Source organism: Pristis pectinata, chromosome 8 (genome assembly GCF_009764475.1).
Source record: "Pristis pectinata isolate sPriPec2 chromosome 8, sPriPec2.1.pri, whole genome shotgun sequence".
NCBI classification, from domain to species: Eukaryota; Metazoa; Chordata; class Chondrichthyes; order Rhinopristiformes; family Pristidae; genus Pristis; species Pristis pectinata.
The window spans coordinates 1,198,555-1,217,580 of NC_067412.1; the positions used below are offsets into that span (position 1 = coordinate 1,198,555).

At 44.5% G+C, this 19,026-nt stretch overlaps 1 protein-coding gene across 3 annotated transcripts in view; it reads right to left on the bottom strand.

The window, feature by feature from the left end:
- Positions 1-19,026, bottom strand: part of nlrc3 (NLR family, CARD domain containing 3) — a 60,762-nt gene that overhangs the window by 37,720 nt on the left and 4,016 nt on the right. The window contains exons 1-2 of one of the 3 annotated variants that reach the window (XM_052021380.1): positions 14,513-14,891; positions 1,759-1,980 (exon numbers count right to left, since the gene is read on the bottom strand). In XM_052021380.1, the coding sequence (XP_051877340.1) occupies positions 1,759-1,765 (7 nt within the window). In that variant the 5' untranslated portion in view covers positions 1,766-1,980; positions 14,513-14,891. Of the gene's footprint in view, positions 1-1,693; positions 1,981-14,512; positions 14,892-19,026 lie in introns of those variants that run through there. The other 2 variants (XM_052021382.1, XM_052021381.1) reach the window with 2 other exon arrangements.

The window sequence follows — 19,026 nt, forward strand, 5'->3', positions numbered from 1 at the left end:
GATGCTTTGAGCCAAGATCCTTCATCTGGACTGAAAGATGGAGGAGAGATAGGCAGTATAGAGAGTTGAGGGGAATGTTTGAAGAACGTTGTAACGAGAGAGTGAGCAAGGTGAGAGGGCTGGGGAAATTCCAGAGCTGAGCGCCCAGTACATCTGCCAGTGGTGTAGCAACTAATTCAGGGCTGTGCCAGCAATTAGACTCAGAGCAGCACAGACATCTCGGAGCATGGGAGGGCTGGAGGAGATTGCAGAGGATGTTGAACAGCCAAAGCTGGTATTGAGACCTGTTGAAGGCACATCATGAACCAGGACTCAGTGTCTATGATAGAAGGAGCTTCACTTTAAAGTCTGCCAGCCACAAACCCCAGGGACAAAAGTCAGTCATGTGACACCCAATAAAGGCAGAATAGTACATTGTAGATGTGCTGGAGGCACAGATTGGGACACTTCAGATCTGTGCCCTCAAAGCCACAAAGGACTAAATACAGTCTACTCTAGGTCCTCAATTTGTGTCAATGTTCATTGCCTCTCAAGAAGCACTCCATGTGCTTGAGAACAGCACTTCTGCAGAGAGCTGAGTGAGTGCCACATTACTTGAGGTGCTGCAGTTCTGGTGTGGCATTAAAATGAGGCTCCATCTATCTGATCACAAGTCAAGAGCCCATGTAAATAGATGAGATCCTAATGTCCCTTAAGTGTATCATGATTATTTAATTAATAGTTCCAAAGTCTTTACCTCCACTGCATGGTGTTATACCACACACTCTTCACCCTTTGCAGGAAGAATTACCTAACGCCAGTCCTAAAATTACCTTTTATTAGTTTGACCTAAAATTCTGTCTCTGCAACCCCCAGCCATGTCCTGCATTATCTATTTGACAGTCATATTCACAACTGACTTATTATGCTCCTTTCTCTAATTGATACATCAGGTGCCCAAGTCTCTACACAAAACAGATACTATGACTCTGGTGTTCAGACCATGGCTCCTTCTTGCAATAAAATGTCTTTCAGTTTATCAATGACAAGCAAAGGATTCAAGATGTGGTCTAACCAAAGCCATGAATAACTTGATTGTGACTTTCCCCGACTTGAGCTCTACAATGTTTCAATGTGATTTAAAATTCCATCGGTTTCTTTGATTGTTGCTTTGCATTGGTTCAGATGGATCCTATGTTATTGGAAGAGGAGGGGCAAGTTCTCCCAGTATCTTAGCTAGTATTCCCCACCCCCTTTACTGCTGATTGCACCTTGCAGTGTGCAAGTCAGCTCCTGTGCTGCTTGCCTTGATAACACTGACTACACTTCAGAAAACCAATGGGTGCAAAAGGCTCTGTGAAGCCTGAGGATGTGGTAAGCCTTTGTGCAGATGTTCTCTCTTTCTCATCAATATTAATTCTCATCTCTGCTATTCACCTCTGGGTCTGGATATATACAGTACGTGAAGTAGGGACAATATTTTACAATGATTTCATGGGATTGTACATATCGCTGGCCAGGCCAGCATTTACTACCCATCCCTAACTCCTCAAGAAGGAGTTGGTGGGCAACCTCGAGGCCACAGTCTTGTGTGGTGAAGATCAAAGTGGTCTGGCACAGCTGTGGCTTTACTAGGCTCTTTCTAAGCATGTATAAAATCAACCACATTGTTGTGGGACTGGAGACAGATGGGTAAGATGGTAGATATTTGTACCTAGTTAGTGAACCATGTGGGTTTGATGATCGCCATTACTGAAACTAACTTTACAGTTGATATACCTTCCATCGTGTCACAGAGGCTGCAGTTTTGGGAGATGCGAATGTCTTCTTCCAATGCCGTGCAACGTCATCGGTCAACCTTTGTACTGCTGGTTCTGGGAGAGACAATGTTGACCCTTCTCTGGCACCAGCTCCAACACATATCATCCAGAGGCAGCCTGACGTCACAACCTGCACAACGCTGCCCACAGCTGCCATTCAGATCACCCTTTTTCCATGCTTCTGCAAGACAATTTCAGATTTTTAATTCAATGCTCAAAACTATGCTGCCTCAGCACAATTTGTTTGACTTTCTCCCAGATCAGGCCCAGTCACCTCTCCCTCACTCAGTGTCAGAGGGACCATAGTGAAGCAATGAATCAAGGCTCCAGAAGTTTGTCTCCAACCTGAAACATGAACTCTGTTTATCTTTCCACAGATGCTGCCTGACCTGCTGAGTGTTTCCAGCATTTCCTACGTTTCTACTGTTTTTCATGAACTCAGGGCACCCTGAAGCAGTGTACAGAGCTTTGGCATCACTTGTAACAAAGCCACTGGTGCACAGCAAGCTGCACAAACAACAAAGTGAAAACAACTAGATGATCTATTGAGCAATGTGGGTTAAGGGTTGAATGATGCCAGTCCACTAGGGAGAGCTTCCCAGCTTTCCAGATAGTGCTACAGCATCTCTTAGGGTGCACAGGAGGCAGGTGACAGGCAGGAAGCCCCTTCATGTTGCACATTGGAGTTGTGTATACAGACCAGTGACTGGGTCCTGTTCAGGGACAATAATTTTCCAGAGAATAATTATAAAATGAAGTTAAAGTAATGTGTAGAAACAAATCTCAAATGCTCTGGTTTTTGAGGGAACACCTCAAGGTGACAGTCATTGCACCACAGCCAGTCATGCCTTCAGTTACCTGTGCCCAAGGCCCAGTATTTAACTCTAATCCTTTCTACATCTCCCTCATCTAAGACCAGCTTTATCACCCCACCACCTTGACTAAGTTTTTGATTACCCACCTTGCTGTCTCCTTGGTAATGTTGCCTTAAAACATCTTGGAACATTTTACCACATTAAAAGACACTGACATGTTGCTGGACAAGTGAAGCACTGCCCTTCTGTTTATCGGAGAGAGTGCCTGAGGTTCCATAAAATTGGGGAATAGTTGTTGTGGCACCAGTGAAAGATTGGTGGGGATTGTCCTACCTGGGCAGCTGAAGGCATGCCTCATCAGGGGAGCCTCACATTTCAGGATGATCAAGAAAACAAAATTGGGAAAATGCAAATATTTGAAGAGTTGTAAGAGACCAGGGCCAGAGAGAAATAAAAACAAAGTTTAAAATCAAGTCTTGCTTAATCAGGAACCTGTGCAGATCAGTAAATACAGGGGTGATTGGGCAAATGTAAGGAAGCAGGAGTAGGCCATTCGGCCCCTCATGTCTGCTGCGTCATTCAATAAGTTCATGATTCATCGCCACTTTCCTGCACTAACCTTCAGTTTCTGCCCTGAATATACTCAGCAACTGAGGGTCACAATCCTCTTGAGTAGAGAATTCTGAAGATTCACTAGTTTCAGACGTCCCAGACGGAGAACCATCACCCCTGTCAAGCTCCATAAGAATTTTATATGTTTCAATGAGATTCCATAGAATCTTACGTCACAGAAACAGGCCCTTCAGTCCACCACGTCTGTGCTGGCCGCTGTACCCACCGATATTAATCTCAATTCTCAGCACTCAGCTCATAGTTTTCTCTGCTCCACTATACCTGCAGCAAAGTGATCGCCCCCCCCCCCCCCTTTTTGTTGCTAAGCACCCACATGGCATTGAATCTTCTGGGATATCCTCCTGTAGTAATGGGCTCCTTAACCAATACCGCAACACCCCCCTCTTTTATTTCCTTCCCTAACACAACTGAGAATTTGATTCTCTGGAATGCTGAGTTGCCAGTCCTGCCCTTCTTTCAACCATATCTGTGTGACAGCAGCAATATAATATTTCCTTGTGTTAATAACCAGCCTCAGTTCATCTGCCTTAGTTGACAGATTCCTTGCATTAAAATCATTATAATCCAGCTTTACATTCCTCCCATGTGCCTTATCATGTCTACCTCTGCTCAGCCTACAGGATAGACATAGTCCAACATCTGACTGCACCTCTTGCCCTGATTCTACACCAACTCTGTGCCTCATTCCCCCACCAAACTAGTTTAAACCCTCCCCAACAGCACTAGCGAACCTCCCCACAAGAACATTGGACCCATTACTGATTGGGTGCCACCAGCCCAGTTTATACAGGTCCCACCTTCCCCAGGAATATTCCCAGTGATCCAGAAAACTGAAGCTCTCCCTCCTGAACCATCTCGTTAGCTTGCATTCATCACAGCTACCCTTCTAGCCCCATATCCACTACCACGAGGCACCAGAAATAATCCAGACCGTTTTGCACAACACCTGCGCTCCGTCCATAACCGCGATCTGCATCTCCCTGTTGCCAGTCACTTCCACTCCCCCTCTCACACTATCACTGATATGTCAGTCCTCGGCCTCCTCCGTTGCCAGAAGAATTCCAAGCGCAAACTGGAGGAACAGCACCTCATTTTCTGTCTTGGAACCTTGTAGCCTGATGGCATGAACATTGAATTTTCCCACTTTAAGTAACCCCCCCCCCCCAACCATGCCTCTTCTTTTCTGGACTATCTCTCCTTTTCCTACCCCCTTTTTTTTCTCCTCACCTTTGACTCATCCCCCGGTGGATCTGCTCTCCCCTCCTCCCCCGCACCTGCCCATCACTATCTCTTACCTGCATCTACCTATCACCACCCTGTACCCACCCCACCTCCCCTCTTTTGTCCACCTATCACTGCTCTGCTTTTCCCTCCTATATATATTGGGCTTCCCCTTTTCCTATCTTCAGTCCTGAAGAAGGGTCCTGACCCGAAACGTTGACCGCCTACTTTTCTCCACGGAGGCTGCCTGGCCTGCTGAGTTCCTCCAGCATCATCGTGTTTTTCATAATCCAGAGATTACAAGCTTAGAGATCCTGCTTTTTAATTTGTGACCCAGTTCCCTAAGTTCATGTTGCAGGGACTCATCTATCATTTTACCCAGGTCATTAGTGCCAGTAACCTCTGGCTATTTACTCTCCCCTGTTAGAATGCCTTGAGACTCTTCTGTGTCTTCCTTGATCCTGGCAGCAGGCAGGCAATGCACCATCTTGGATTCACATCTACAGCCGCAGAAGCACCTGTCTATTCTCCTCACTATCGAGTTTTCTACCACTATTGCCCTTGAACTTTTGCTCCTCCCCCTTGAGCCCCCCTTGGTTCTGTGAACTTGCTTCTGGCTGGACTCATAGAACAGTACAGCACAGAAATTTGCCCTTCGGCCCACCATGTCTGTGCCAACCACTGTGCCAATCTAAACTAATCCCTTTTGCCTGCACATGGTCTGCATTCCTCTATTCCCTGCCTGTTCACGTGTCTGTCTAAATGCCCCCTAACATTGTTATCGTACCTGTTTCCACCCCCTCCTCCGGCATTCCAGGCACCTACCACTCTCTGGGTAAAGAAATTGCATCGCAAATCTCCTTTAAACTTTTCCCCTTTCACCTTAAAGCTATACCCTCTAGTATTTGACATTTCTATCCTGGGAGAAAGACTCTATCTACCTGTCTATCTCTCTCATAATTTTATCTACTTCTATCAGGTCACCTCTCAACTTCCAGTGCTCCAGAGGAAACAATCCAAGTTTGTCCATCTTCTCCTTACATTGAATACACTCTAATCCAGCAATACCCTGGTGAACCTCTTCTGCACCCTTTCCCCAGTCTCCACATCCTTCCTGTAGAGAGGCGACCAGAACTACACACAGTACTCCAAGTGCGTCCTGACCAAAGTTTTATACAGCTGCGCCACTTTCAGGGAGCTGTGGCCCTACATCCCAAGACCCCTCTGTACATCAGTGCTCCTCAGGGTCCTGCCATTTACTGTGTATTGTCCTCTTGCATTTGACTTCTCAAAATGAATCACTTGACACTTGTCCGGATTAAACTCCATCTGCTATTTCTCTGCCCAAATTTCCAAATGATCTACATCCTGCTCTATCCTTTGACAACTTTCCTCACAACTCCACGAACTTTCATGTCATCTGCAAGTTTACTAATTAGACCACATTGCAGTTTCATCCAAGTCATGTATATTACAAACAACAGAGGTCCAGCACCGATCCTTGCGGAACTCCACTGGTCACAGACCTCCAGTCAGAGAAACACCCCTCCACCACTACCCTCTGTCTTCTGTGACCAAGCCAATTTTGGATCCAATTTACCAACTCCTTGTGGGTCCCATGCAACTTGATCTTCTAGGCCAGCCTACTGTGAGGGACCTTGTCAAATGCTTTACTGAAGTCAATGTAGTCAACATCCACTGCCCTACCCTCATCAATTACCTTCACTTCTCAAAAAAACTCAATCAAATTTATGAGACAGGACCTCCCCCACACAAAGTCATGCTGACTATCCCCAATATGTCTGTGCCTTTCCAAATGTGAATAAATCTGGTCCCTAAGAATCTTCTCCAACAATTTTCCTACCATTGATGTAAGGCTCACCATCCTGTAGTTTCCTGGTTTGTCCCTGTTGCCCTTCTTAAACAAATAAACAACACTGGCTATTCTCATCTTCTGGCACCTCGCCCATGTCTGAAGAAGGTACAAAGATCACTGTAGAGGCCCAAGCAATCTCCTCCCTTGCTTCCTTCAGTATCCTGGGACTGATCTCATCAGGCCCTAGGAACCTATCCACTTGATGTTCTTCAAGACACCCAACACCTCTTCCTTCTTCCTCTACCATTTTCCAAAAAGAAATAATGGTTCTGGAGTGAGATAAGCTCTGAGGCTTCCCTGACTACTTGCCTGCCTCCCTTCTTCTGCCTGGTGGTAACCATTCCCCCTCTGACTGTGTTTCCAGACGATCAGTGACCATCTTTAATAGTGTGCTATCTATGTAATTCTCAGCCTCACAGATGCACCACGGTGCCTCTAGCCAGAACTCAAGATGGCCAAACCTGTGGCACCTTTTGCAGATGTGATCAGACTGCAAGGCACATCCAGGTGTTTTCACAACACATGGGACCAACCCTCCCACCACTTTATATAAAATGTAAACCAAGCAGAAAAGAATTACTTTTAACTCACCCTCATTAATTAACAAATACTTATCACACTACTAATCATTGTGTCCTTATTTTAAACTCCTCCCATTCTTTTAAGCTCAAGAGAATGCAGGTTTAGTCTGTGTGATCAACTCCTCATTGGATAAAAATTGGCCACCTCAAGAATCAATCCTCACTGCACTCCCTCCGTTACATAAATCCTTCCCCAGGTAGGGAGACCAGACCTGTGCACAATACTCCAGGTGTGGTCTCACCAGGGCTCTGTATAATTTGAGCAAGATGCCTCTGTTCTTGTATTCAACCCCTTTTTCAATAAAAGAAAACATACCATTTGCCTTCTAATTGCTGAATCTGCATATTAATGTTCAGTGATTCATGGGTTCTGCAACCTCTTGATTCTCCTTGCCACACTATCATTAGGAGATTAGTCCAATTTCTACAGTCCTCGGATTCCCACAGCTACCTTTCTACACTTCCTCCCACCCTGCATCCTTTAGGGTCTCCATTTCAGTGTTGCAGTTTCTCACGTCTCAGGTAAGGAGACCACAACAATACACAATATTTCAGGTGTGGTCAGACCAGGGCCCTATGTGATCTCACTAGTCATCTTGCACTCCTCTTGCAATAAAGGCCAACATGTTGTTTGCCTTCCTAATTGCTTGCTGTACCTGCACGTGAACTTTCATTGATTCATGTACAAGAACATCCAGATCCGCTGAACACCAACATCTTTCCATCTCTCACTGTCTGACAAACACTCCACTGTTCCATCCTCCATGTTCTCACCTATTCTTTAAACCTGCTTATAGCTACCAGAAACCTCCCTGCTTCCTCCCTCTAATGCACACAGCCACCCGGTTTTGCATTATCAGAGGTCCCCTGTGAACAACTGGATCCCAGCATTGATCCCTGCAGCACCCACTAGCCTCAGCTCCCAATGCAAGAACACCCCCTTTGTTCACATTCTTAACTAATCCTCATCCATGCCTGTATATTCCCCCCAATACCCTAGCTTGAATTTTGTTTAATAATCTCTGGTGTGGCACCTTCTTAAGGCATTCTTATAGTTCAAATACACCACTTCCTTTGGTTCCCTCATACTTATTCTGCTATTTACAACCTCAAAAAGCGCTAACAATTTTGTCAAACATGATTTCCCTTTGAGGAATCCATGCTGATTCTGCCCAATTCTATCATTATTTTCTAACTGCCCCACAACTACTTACTCAATAATAAATTCTGGCATTTTCCCTTCCACTGACATCAGGCTAATTGATCATTAGTGCCTTGTTTTCTCTCTCCCACATTTCTTAAATAGTGGGCTACCTTTGCTACACTCCATTCTGTTTCACATGCTGCAAGGTGTGGGACCAAACCCTCCCACTGCTTCACATAACAATCTATTTAATTTTGGAATATGATAACCAGTGCATCCACTGGCTCCACAGCCAACTCCTTCAGAGCCTTGGAATGCAGGTCATCAGGTCTTGGAGAATCATCCATCTTCATTCCCATTAATTTCTCCAATACGATGCTAGTTTTTGAACTCCTCATTCTCTCTAGACCTGTTGTTCCAGAAGTTTTACAGTGTATTCTTCTGTGAAGGCAGGCACAAGATAGTCAAGTCAAGTCAAAAATAGGATAAAATGTCGGCACAACATTGTGGGCCGAAGGGCCTGTACTGTGCTGTAGTGTTCTATGTTCTATGTTTAAGTCAAGTCATCAAATTTATTGTCATGTGCACAAGTACACGTGTGCACAGGTGCAATGAAAAGCTTACTTGCAGCAACATCACGGGCACACAGCATCATATAAGCAGCATTCACAAGAAAAACATAAGTTATACATAATTTTTACAAGGAAGGATGCAATTAGAACAAAAAAAAGTCAATTTTCAGTGCAAAGTGATCATTATGTCGCTAAACTGTAGTGACTAGGGTTTTGCCAGTTGGTTCAAGAATTGAATAATTGAAGGGAAGCAGCTGTTCTTGAACCTGGTGATGTGGGACTTCAAGCTTCTGAACCTCCTGCCCGATGGTATTAAATGATATTCGTTTAATTTCTCTTCCATTTCCTTATTTCCTGATATAGTTTCGATCCATAAGGGACATGTATGAACTTCTGCTAATCTTTTCATAACACATATCCAAAGAAGATTTTACAGTTTGTTTCCTTGGTAGATTATCCTTGTATACTATGTTTCCTTTTTAATTTAATTGTCCTCCTTTGTTGAATTCTGAAATTTTCCCAATCCTTAAACTGATTTATAACATTAATACTGTCTTTAACTTCTCTTACTAGCCACAGTAGACCATCTATTCTCATAGTTTGCCTTAAGGGAATATACAATTGGTAAACTAAGAATTAATAAATAAATCTAATAATTCTTAAAATATTAGCCATTGCTCCTTTACTGTCATACCTTTTAATGTAGTTTCCCAATCTACTATAGCCAACTCATGCCCTATATCTTCCTAGATTGCTTTGTTTAGATTTAAGATACCAGTTTCAGATTAAACTAAATCACTTTATTACAAAATTCTATTATAATATGATCAGGGACATAAGGAAATAAGAGCAGGAGCACGCCATGGCCGCTCAAGCCTGCCCTATCTTTCAATATGACCATGGCTGATTTACTCTGGCCTCAACTCCTTTCCTGTGCAGTCCCCACAGCCCTCAATTTCCTGATCTCTCAAACATTGATCTACCTCCACCTTCTAATGTTCTAGCCTCCACAACCCTCTGAGGGTAGAGAATGCCAGAGATTCACCGTCTTCCATGAAAAGACTCTTGACCTCACAATTTACCTCGTCATGGCCTTGCACATTATTGTCTACCTGCTCTGCACTTCCTCTATAATTGTAACATTCAGTTATTGTTTTACCTTATACTACCTCAATGCACTGTTGTAATGAAATGATCTGTATGGACAGCATGCAATAGAAAGTTTTTCACTATACCTCAGTACATGTGGCAACAATAAACCAATTTACCAAATTTACCAAGAAATTTCTAAGCACCTTCACTTTAAGTGACTGGCCCCTTATCTTGTAAGTATTTCCCCTCAATCAATACTTTCCAACCAGTAAAAGCATCTCATCTACCTTATATGTCGGTCACCTCTTATTCTTCTAAACTCCAAAGAATACAGACACAAATTGCTTAGCCTTTCTTGACAGGTTAACCTTTGATAAAGGCTCCTTAAGTTCAAGATTATTAAATAACATTTTCTCATTGCACAATAGAAGATCTAAAATATCCCATTCTCTTGTTGGTTCCTCAATGATAACGATCTAGCCAACATTTTCCACCTTGTTCATTTTCTGAGCTGAGATCCTTCCTCTCTACTGGATGTGAGCTGGGTAGTGTCACAATTCAGAGGCAGTGGGAAGGCCAAGAGAGGTAGCGGTGAGGGAGAGCTGGACAGCAATGGGTGGAAAACCATTTTTTTTGGCTCATGCCACTGAAAGGCAGCACCTAGATGAGCAAAATGAAGGGGAACTACATTAAACCGTTGGGAAAACCAGAGGTAAAGATACAGGTATGGACTCTCTTGGTCAGATTGGATAGTGGGGAATGGAACCAGACAAATGCAGTCCTACTCAGCTAGAGGATGGTGAAGAGACCTTGGAAAGGATGGTTTGGCCAACTATGTTAAAGACATCAAGAAGGACAAGGATGGATAGATTCATCACAATCACATAGGGTATCATTGGTGACTGATGTGAACTCTTTTGCTGCTATGGTAAAGGTGGAAATCTAATGGGGGGGAAATTCAAATTGGGAGTTATACACAAGAATACATAAGAGGCAGTCGAACAGCACAGAAACAGGCCCTTCAGCCCACCCTGTCTGTCCTGACCACCAGGCACCCACCTATACTAATCCAATTTTTCCTCTCACACATTCCCGTCAACTCCCCACCAAGTTTTCTGCCACACACCTACACTAGAGGTAATTTGCAGCAGCCAACTGACCTACCAATCAGAAGTAGAGGAACCCAGTGGGTCAAGCAGCAGAGTCCTGACCTGATAGATCAACCATTTCTTTCCCTCCACAGATGCTGCCTGACCCGCTGAGTTCCTCCAGCAGTTTGTTTGTTGCTCCAGATTCCACCATCTGCAGTCTCTTGTGCCTACCAATCAGAAGTCGTTGGGGAATGGGAGAAACCCAGGGGAAACCCACGCGGTCACAGGTAGAATATACAGTCTTCATGCGGAGAGCACCAGAGGTCAGGACTGAACCCAGGTCTGTGGAGCTGTGCAGCAACATTGCCAACTGCCCCTTCCCTTATTTCCAAAACCTTATATCTTATCAACATTAAACAGAAGTGACAAATCTACAGCAACACAAAACTGCAGAAGTTCTCAAGCAAACAAATATATTTTTAATATGTGGACACATTCAACTTTCTTTTAGAATCATTGACTGGATTTCATCGCCTCTGTGAATATTTCAACACTGCTAAAATAGTTGCATTAAACACTGAGCACATTTGGGATTATACACAAGTCACTAATTATCAGCGTTGTGCCCAGATAACCTTGGACACCACACACATGCAAACAACACACTGAAAGCTGTGAGCTTCCAAACCATGAAACCACACTGAGCACAGCAGCATGCGTGCCGATGCAGAGCCCTGCAGACACACTGTGCGGATTATCTGCAATCAGATCAGCCACCAGCTCTCTTGTTTCTGCACCAGTTTTTTTTATTGTTAATTCAGAATATAGAATGAGCTCCATCTCCTTCTGTTCACTAATGTCATCTTTGATCCTTACAGCGTCACATCAAGTACTCCCAGAGGCCTTGGGCAGGCATAGCACAGGTTAGATATAAGCTTCTGCTACAGAAGGAAACACATGGAGGTAGCACTCTTCATACCCTAAGGACATCTCAAAGTGTGTTACAGCCAATTCCAAGCTATAGTCCTTGCTGCAGTGTGGCAACGGTGCAGAGAGACTGACACAGACATTAAACCTTGTGATTTAGAGAATCTTGAGGAAATAACATAGAACACTACAGCACAGTACAGGCCCTTCGGCCCACAATGTTGTGCCGACATTTTATCCTGCTCTAAGATCTATCGAACCCTTCCCTCCCACATAGCCCCTTATTTTTCTATCATTCATGTGTCTATCTAAGAGTCTCTTAAATGTCCCTAATGTATCTGTCCCCACAACCTCTGCCGGCAGTGCGTTCCACGCACCCACCACTCTCTGTGTAAAAAACTTAACTCTGACATCCCTCTTATATCTTCCTCCAGTCACCTTAAAATTATGTCTCCTCGTGTTAGCCATTGTTGCCTTGGGAAAAAGTCTCTGACTGTCCACTCGATCTATGCCTCTTATCATCTTGTACACCTCTATCAAGTCACCTCTCATCCTCCTTCTCTCCAAAGAGAAAAGCCCTAGCTCGCTCAACCTATCCTCATAAGACGTGCTCTCCAATCCAGGCAACATCCTGGTAAATCTCCTCTGCACCCTCTCTAAAGCTTCCACATCCTTTCTATAATGAGGTGACCAGAACTGAACACAATACTCCAAATGTAGTCTGACCAGAATTCTATAGAGCTGCAACATCACCTCACGGCTCTTGAACTCAATACCCTGATTAATGAAGGCCAACACACCATACGCCTTCTTAACAACCCTTTCGACCTGCGTGGCAACCTTGAGGGATCCATGGACATGGACCCCAAGATCCCTCTGTTCCTCCACACTGCTAAAAGTCCTGCCATTAACCTTGTATTCTGCCTTTGAATTCGATCTCCCAAAGTGCATCACTTTGCACTTATCCGGGTTGAACTCCATCTGCCACTTCTCAGACCAGCTCTTCATCCTATCAATATCCTGTTGTAATCTACAGCAACCATCCACACTATCCACACACCACCAACCTTTGTATCATCAGCAAACTTACTAACCCACCCTTCCACATCCTCATCCAAGTCATTTATAAAAATCACAAAGAGCAGGGGTCCCAGAACAGAGGCAGAATACACTCCATCCACCACCACCTTCGTTGTCTTCTATGGGTGAGCCAATTCTGAATCCACACAGCCAAGTTTTCCTGGATCCCATGCCTCCTGACTTTCTGAATGAGCCTTCCATGAGGAACCTTATCAAATGCCTTCCTAAAATTCATGTACACCACATCCACTGCTCTCCCTTCATCAATGTGCTTTGTCACATCCTCAAAGAATTCAATCAGGCTCGTGAGGCACGACCTGCCCCTCACAAAGCCACTGTCCTTCCTCATCCATTGTCTCAACCAGTCTTATCTGTCCCTTGCAGTCGCAGCTTCTCCAGACAAGAGGGAAAATGGAGAAAGAGACCAAGAGTAAGAGATCTCTCCCCTCAGCCTATTTGTCCCCACTAACACTGCAGTATATATGGTAGTGCTTCAGATGTGAATGGTCATGGTCTGGTATCCTTGCTTGCTATAGGTTTTAACATCTGTTCTCACCAAGTGCTGCCACCATCTGTGACAGATTTCACAGCCCTGTTCACCCTTTTAACTTTCTTGCCACCAGGTCCTGTTGGACTGAGGCCAGTTCCTTGTCATTGTCCTACCCTTCCAAACAGACTACTGCTGAGACTGCAAAACCACATGGAGTTACCTTCTGAAGAGGTCTCCACATTCCTGCTCCCCTTTATTTGAAGCAGTACTTTGTGCCACCATCGATAAACAGCTGGCTCGTATTTTGCGACACACTCCCGTGTTCTCACTACAGCACTACATCAAGTTGTTTCTATTCTCAACTTCAGTCATGTTCAACACATTAATTAGGTCACTCCGGAGACACTGACAACATCAAACCCTCGGTATGCAATTGACATTTGTGACCAAATTAGGGCAGTGATACGTTTGGGAACTGGTGTAAAGGTACAGACAATTTCTCATAGAACCCTTACTGTGAGGGAAGGCATTGATTCAAACCCAGCCCAAGGGCAGAAGTGGATGGGCTGAGTACAGGCTGATGCCAATTGCTGGCTGTATAACAGGGGACCACTCTGTCTGCTGCAGTACACTTACCCCTCCAGCACTGGCCTTTCCCTCATCAACTACAGTACACTGACCCCTCCTGCACCCACAGTACACTGACCCCTCCAGCACCCACAGTACACTGACCCTCCAGCACCCACAGTACACTGACCCCTCCCGCACCCATAGTACACTGACCCCTCCCGCACCCACAGTACACTGACCCCTCCAGCACCCACAGTACACTGACCCCTCCCGCACCCACAGTACACTGACCCCTCCAGCACCCACAGTACACTGACCCCTCCCGCACCCACAGTACACTGACCCCTCCCGCACCCACAGTACACTGACCCCTCCAGCACCCACAGTACACTGACCCCTCCAGCACCCACAGTACACTGACCCCTCCCGCACCCACAGTACACTGACCCCTCCAGCACCCACAGTACACTGACCCCTCCAAGCACCCACAGTACACTGATCCCCTCCAGCACAGGCAGATGGATGCCTGTCCTGTAACCACCAAAGTGGTGTACTACCAATATTGTTCTGCATGAACTATTTATCTGTTTACAAAAAGATTGTACCTTAAAGAGAACTTACCTCATGTATCATGAGTAATTTATGAGAATTGGGATCAAAGTTCAAGTAAAGATTAGGTAAGGTCTGTCTGAGGGTCCCAAGAATCGTGAGCCAACTTCCCTGCAGCCGTTCGATTGTTTCCTTTACAAATGTTATTCACTGCTCAAAGAGAAACTACGGGCAAGTTCTTGGTAGGTAGTGGGAAACCACAAACAGACCTACGCAAGGAGCCTTCTGATCACAGCAGTCTAGCACTTTTCTCTACATTTAAAATCTAGACAACTGAAGGACTAGTTGTAGCAGAACGTGACATCCACTGGTCCCAGAGGTGCTCCGTTGCACCCAGCAGTTTGTTATAGTTTCATCATCTTCTTGATAAGAGAAACCTGCTTGTCTTCCATTCGTGACTCCTCTTCCTGTGCTTGATGTTTTTTTGTCTTCCTGTTGATATCACAAACGACAGGATGTGGAGAACAATCAGCTCTCGGTAACTAATCAAACTGCAGACACAAATAGGACAAAACGAAAAGAAGCATGGTGCTGTAGTGGTTACCACCCAGCACACCACACACCTGTCGGTGCACTGACTGGGCACAGCAAAAGTTACTAATCAAGCCCCCACACAGAGCCTTCCAACCAAAGATATAAAACCCCCACTCAGGGAGAGCTGCTACTGAAGATTTGTTGGTAAAATCATGGCTTGCGTGCCATCACATATCAGACATTAGATGACGAGGATTTACTGCGGGAAATTATATTCAGGGAGGAAGCTCTCGGTTACAGTTTCCATTAGCTGATAATGTCAAAGGCTCTTATGGGGTCAAAGTGGCCAAGTACAGTGGTTAATGCTGTTTCCAGCACTTCTCTTGGAGATGATGGATGGTAAATCAGATACATTAGGCACAAAGACTGTAGTGCATGACAAGAGAGAATATAAAGAGATTGAAGACACAAAACAATGAGGCAGGCAAGGAGAAATGAGGAAATTAAATTATCAAAGAACATAAAACAATGCAGTCAACTACTTTATAGACACAGCAATAGAAGAGCTTGAACTGGGAATAGGACCATTAACACTTCGAAAGGACAGGGCCACGTAATGACAGCAAGATATTACTTCATTAATTTAAGCAGAAATTTTAAGTCATTACTCTTCTTCAGAATTTACTGGGGAGATAGAACAGGTGGGCAGGATATTGGTTCAATAGATGACTAATGAAATGACTATACTTTAAAATAGAGAAAGAGGATGTATTAAACTAACTAAACTCAAAGAGAATAAAGGTCTGGCCAGATAGATTGCAACCATGCATTTCGAAAGAATCTAGGAACGAGGCAGCAGAGGTATTACCTCATTATGGCCTTGCACATTATTGTCTGCCTGCACTGTAGTTTCTCTGTAACTGTAACACTTTATTCTGCACTCTGTTATTGTTTTCCATTGTACTACCTCAATGCACTGACGTGATGAAATGATCTGTATGGATGGCATGCAAAACAAAGTTTTTCACTGTACCTCAGTACATGTGACAGTCATAAACCAATTTACCAATTTACTGCACATATTCAAAAACTCGTTAGAAAAAAGCTACAGTGCCTTAGGACAGATGGGTGGCTAATGTGAAAACAGAAAATGCTGGAAATACTCAGCAGGTCTGGCCACAGCTGTGGAAAGAGAAACAGAGCTAATGTTTTGGTCAAAGACCAGAAAACCTAAACCCACTGCAATTCACCTACCGCCAAAACAGATCTATGGCGGACACCACCTCCCTGGCCCTACACTCATCTCTGGAGCATCTGGACAGTAAAGACACCTATGTTAGACTATTGTTTATTGACTACAGCTCGGCCTTCAATACTATAATTCCAAGCAAACTCATCACCAAACTCCGAGACCTGGGACTCAACACCTCCCTCTGCAACTGGATCCTTGACTTCCTGACCAACAGACTGCAGTCAGTGAGGATAAGCAGCAACAGCTCCGGCACGATTATTCTCAACACTGGTGCCCCACAAGGCTGTGTCCTCAGCCCTCTACTCTATTCCCTATATACCCATGACTGCATGGCCAGATTCTGCTCTAACTCCATCTACAAGTTTGCAGATGATACCACCGTAGTGGGCCATATCTCAAATAACAATGTGTGGGAGTATAGGAAGGAGATAAAGAGCTCAGTAACATGGTGTCATGACAACAACCTTTCCCTTAATGTCAGCAAAACAAAAAAGCTGGTCATTGACTTCAGGAAGGGGGGCAGTGTACATGCTCCTGTCTACATCAACGTTGCTGAGGTTGAGAGGGTTGAGAGCTCCAAGTTCCTAGTAGTGAACATCACCAACAGCATATCCTGGTCCAACCACGTAGATGCCACGGCCAAGAAAGCTCACCAGAGCTTCTACATTCTCAGGAGGCTAAGGAAATTTGCTATGTCCTTGTTGACCCTCACCAATTTTATAGATGCACTACAGAAAGCATCCTATCTGGATGCATCACAGCTTGCTCTGCCCGAGGCAGCAAGGATCTGCTAGAGAATTGTGGACACAGCTCAGCACATCACGGAAACCAGCCTCCCCTCCCCTCTGTCTATACTTCCTGCTGCCTCAATAAAGCAGCCAGTATAATCAAAGACCCCACCCACCCCAGACATTCTCTCTTCTCCCCTATCCCATCGGGCAGAACATACAAAAGCCCTGAAAGCACATACCACCAGGCTCTAAGACAGCTTCTATCCCGCTGTTATAAGACTATTGAACGGTTCCCTAGTACGATAAGATGGACTCTTAACCTCACAGTCTACCTCATTATGACCTTGCACCTTATTGTCGGCCTGCACTGCACATTCTCTGTAGCGGTTACACTTTATTCTGCATTCTGTATTGTTTTACCTTGTACTACCTCAATGCATTGTGTAATGAATTGATCTGTATGAACGGTATGCAAGACAAGTTTTTCACTGTACCTCGGTACATGTGACAATAATAAACCAATTCCAATACCAAGACCCTTCGGCAGTTAACTCTGTTTCTCTTTCCAGAGGTGCGCCCTGACCTACTGTGTATTTCCAGCATTTTCTGTTTTCATTTTAGACTTCCGGAATCTGCAATTTATTTGATTTTCATTTACATGTAACTAATATAATACCCACATTTAAGAAGGGGGAATAGAGCATGTCCTGGGAATTATAGTGAAGCATGTGACTAATAAAGATATCTTAACTGATCTTAAAATAACAGAGAGAATTGAAGACTCTCTAATGATGACAAAGGTGGAGGAACCAGAGGAAGTTGGTGAGGTCCTAAATGAGTACTCCATATCGGTAGTCACAAAGGAGAGGGACATGCATGATGGTGAGATTGATAGGTGGTGATTATATTGGCATGCACAGATGCTGCCTGACCTGCTGAGTTCCTCCAGCAGTTTGCTTTTGATCCAGATTCCAGCATCTGCCAATTCTTGTGTCTCCATATTCACCAGGATGTTGCCTGGATTTGAGGACTTTAGTTATGGGGAGAGATTGGACAGGGTGGGCTTGTTTTCCCTGGAGCGAAGGAGGCTCAGAGCTGACCTGATAGAAGTGTGTACAATTATGAGAGGCACAGATAGGGTATATGGTCAAAATGTTTTTCCCACGGTCGGGGTATCAAAAACAAGACAGTATAGATTTAAGGTGAGAGGAAGGAGTTTTAAAGGTTTTTTAACACAGAGTGGTTGATAACTGGAATGTGCTGCAGGAAGAGATGGTGGAATCAGATACAACCACTATGTTTTACAGGCACTTGAACAGGCAAGGCATTGAAAGACAGGTCCTGATGCAGGCAAATGAGATTAGTGTAGATGGGAAAAAGGTCGGCATGGACACGGTGGGCCGAAGGGCCTGTTTCTGTGCTGTGCAACTCTATGACTCTATGAAGAGTCAGCACATATTTCAAAAGGGAAGATCTCACTTGATCAACGTCACTGCAATTGTAGTTCATCTAGAATTTCAAAATTGATTCAGTAAGGTCCCCCATAATAGACTAATGAATAAGGTCAGAGAATGCAGAGTCACAGTGATGGATTGCTAAGTGGCTTCAGCACTGAAAGCAAAGTGTAATCTGTGTGTGTGTGTGTGTGTGTGTGTGTGTCTTGTATCAGAGTTTCATCTTCATAGAGATGTTGAAATGTTAACTGAACAAAGGTGGAAAGGATTAACCTTCTCCCCTACCATTAGGACTGCTGTGGGTGCAGCTTCAAGCACAGAGAATCTTTCCACAGTAATTTACCAGAAACACGCCACACATTTGAACAAGCAGTCTGCCAATTGGTGCATATCTCCATTTTTGTGGTGGAACCACTGAGTTAGACTCCGCACCCTCTAGAAAGATTTAAGATGCTGACATAAGGCCGCAAGTGCAAAGTGCAGAATGATGGTCCAAAGCTTGCGACACAGGCCACTCACACGCACTATTCAAACAACAGCAATGCAGGAAGCTCTGGGCACAGAACTTGCGACAATCTACATACTTCTTTAAAAGATATGAAATTGATATGTTCC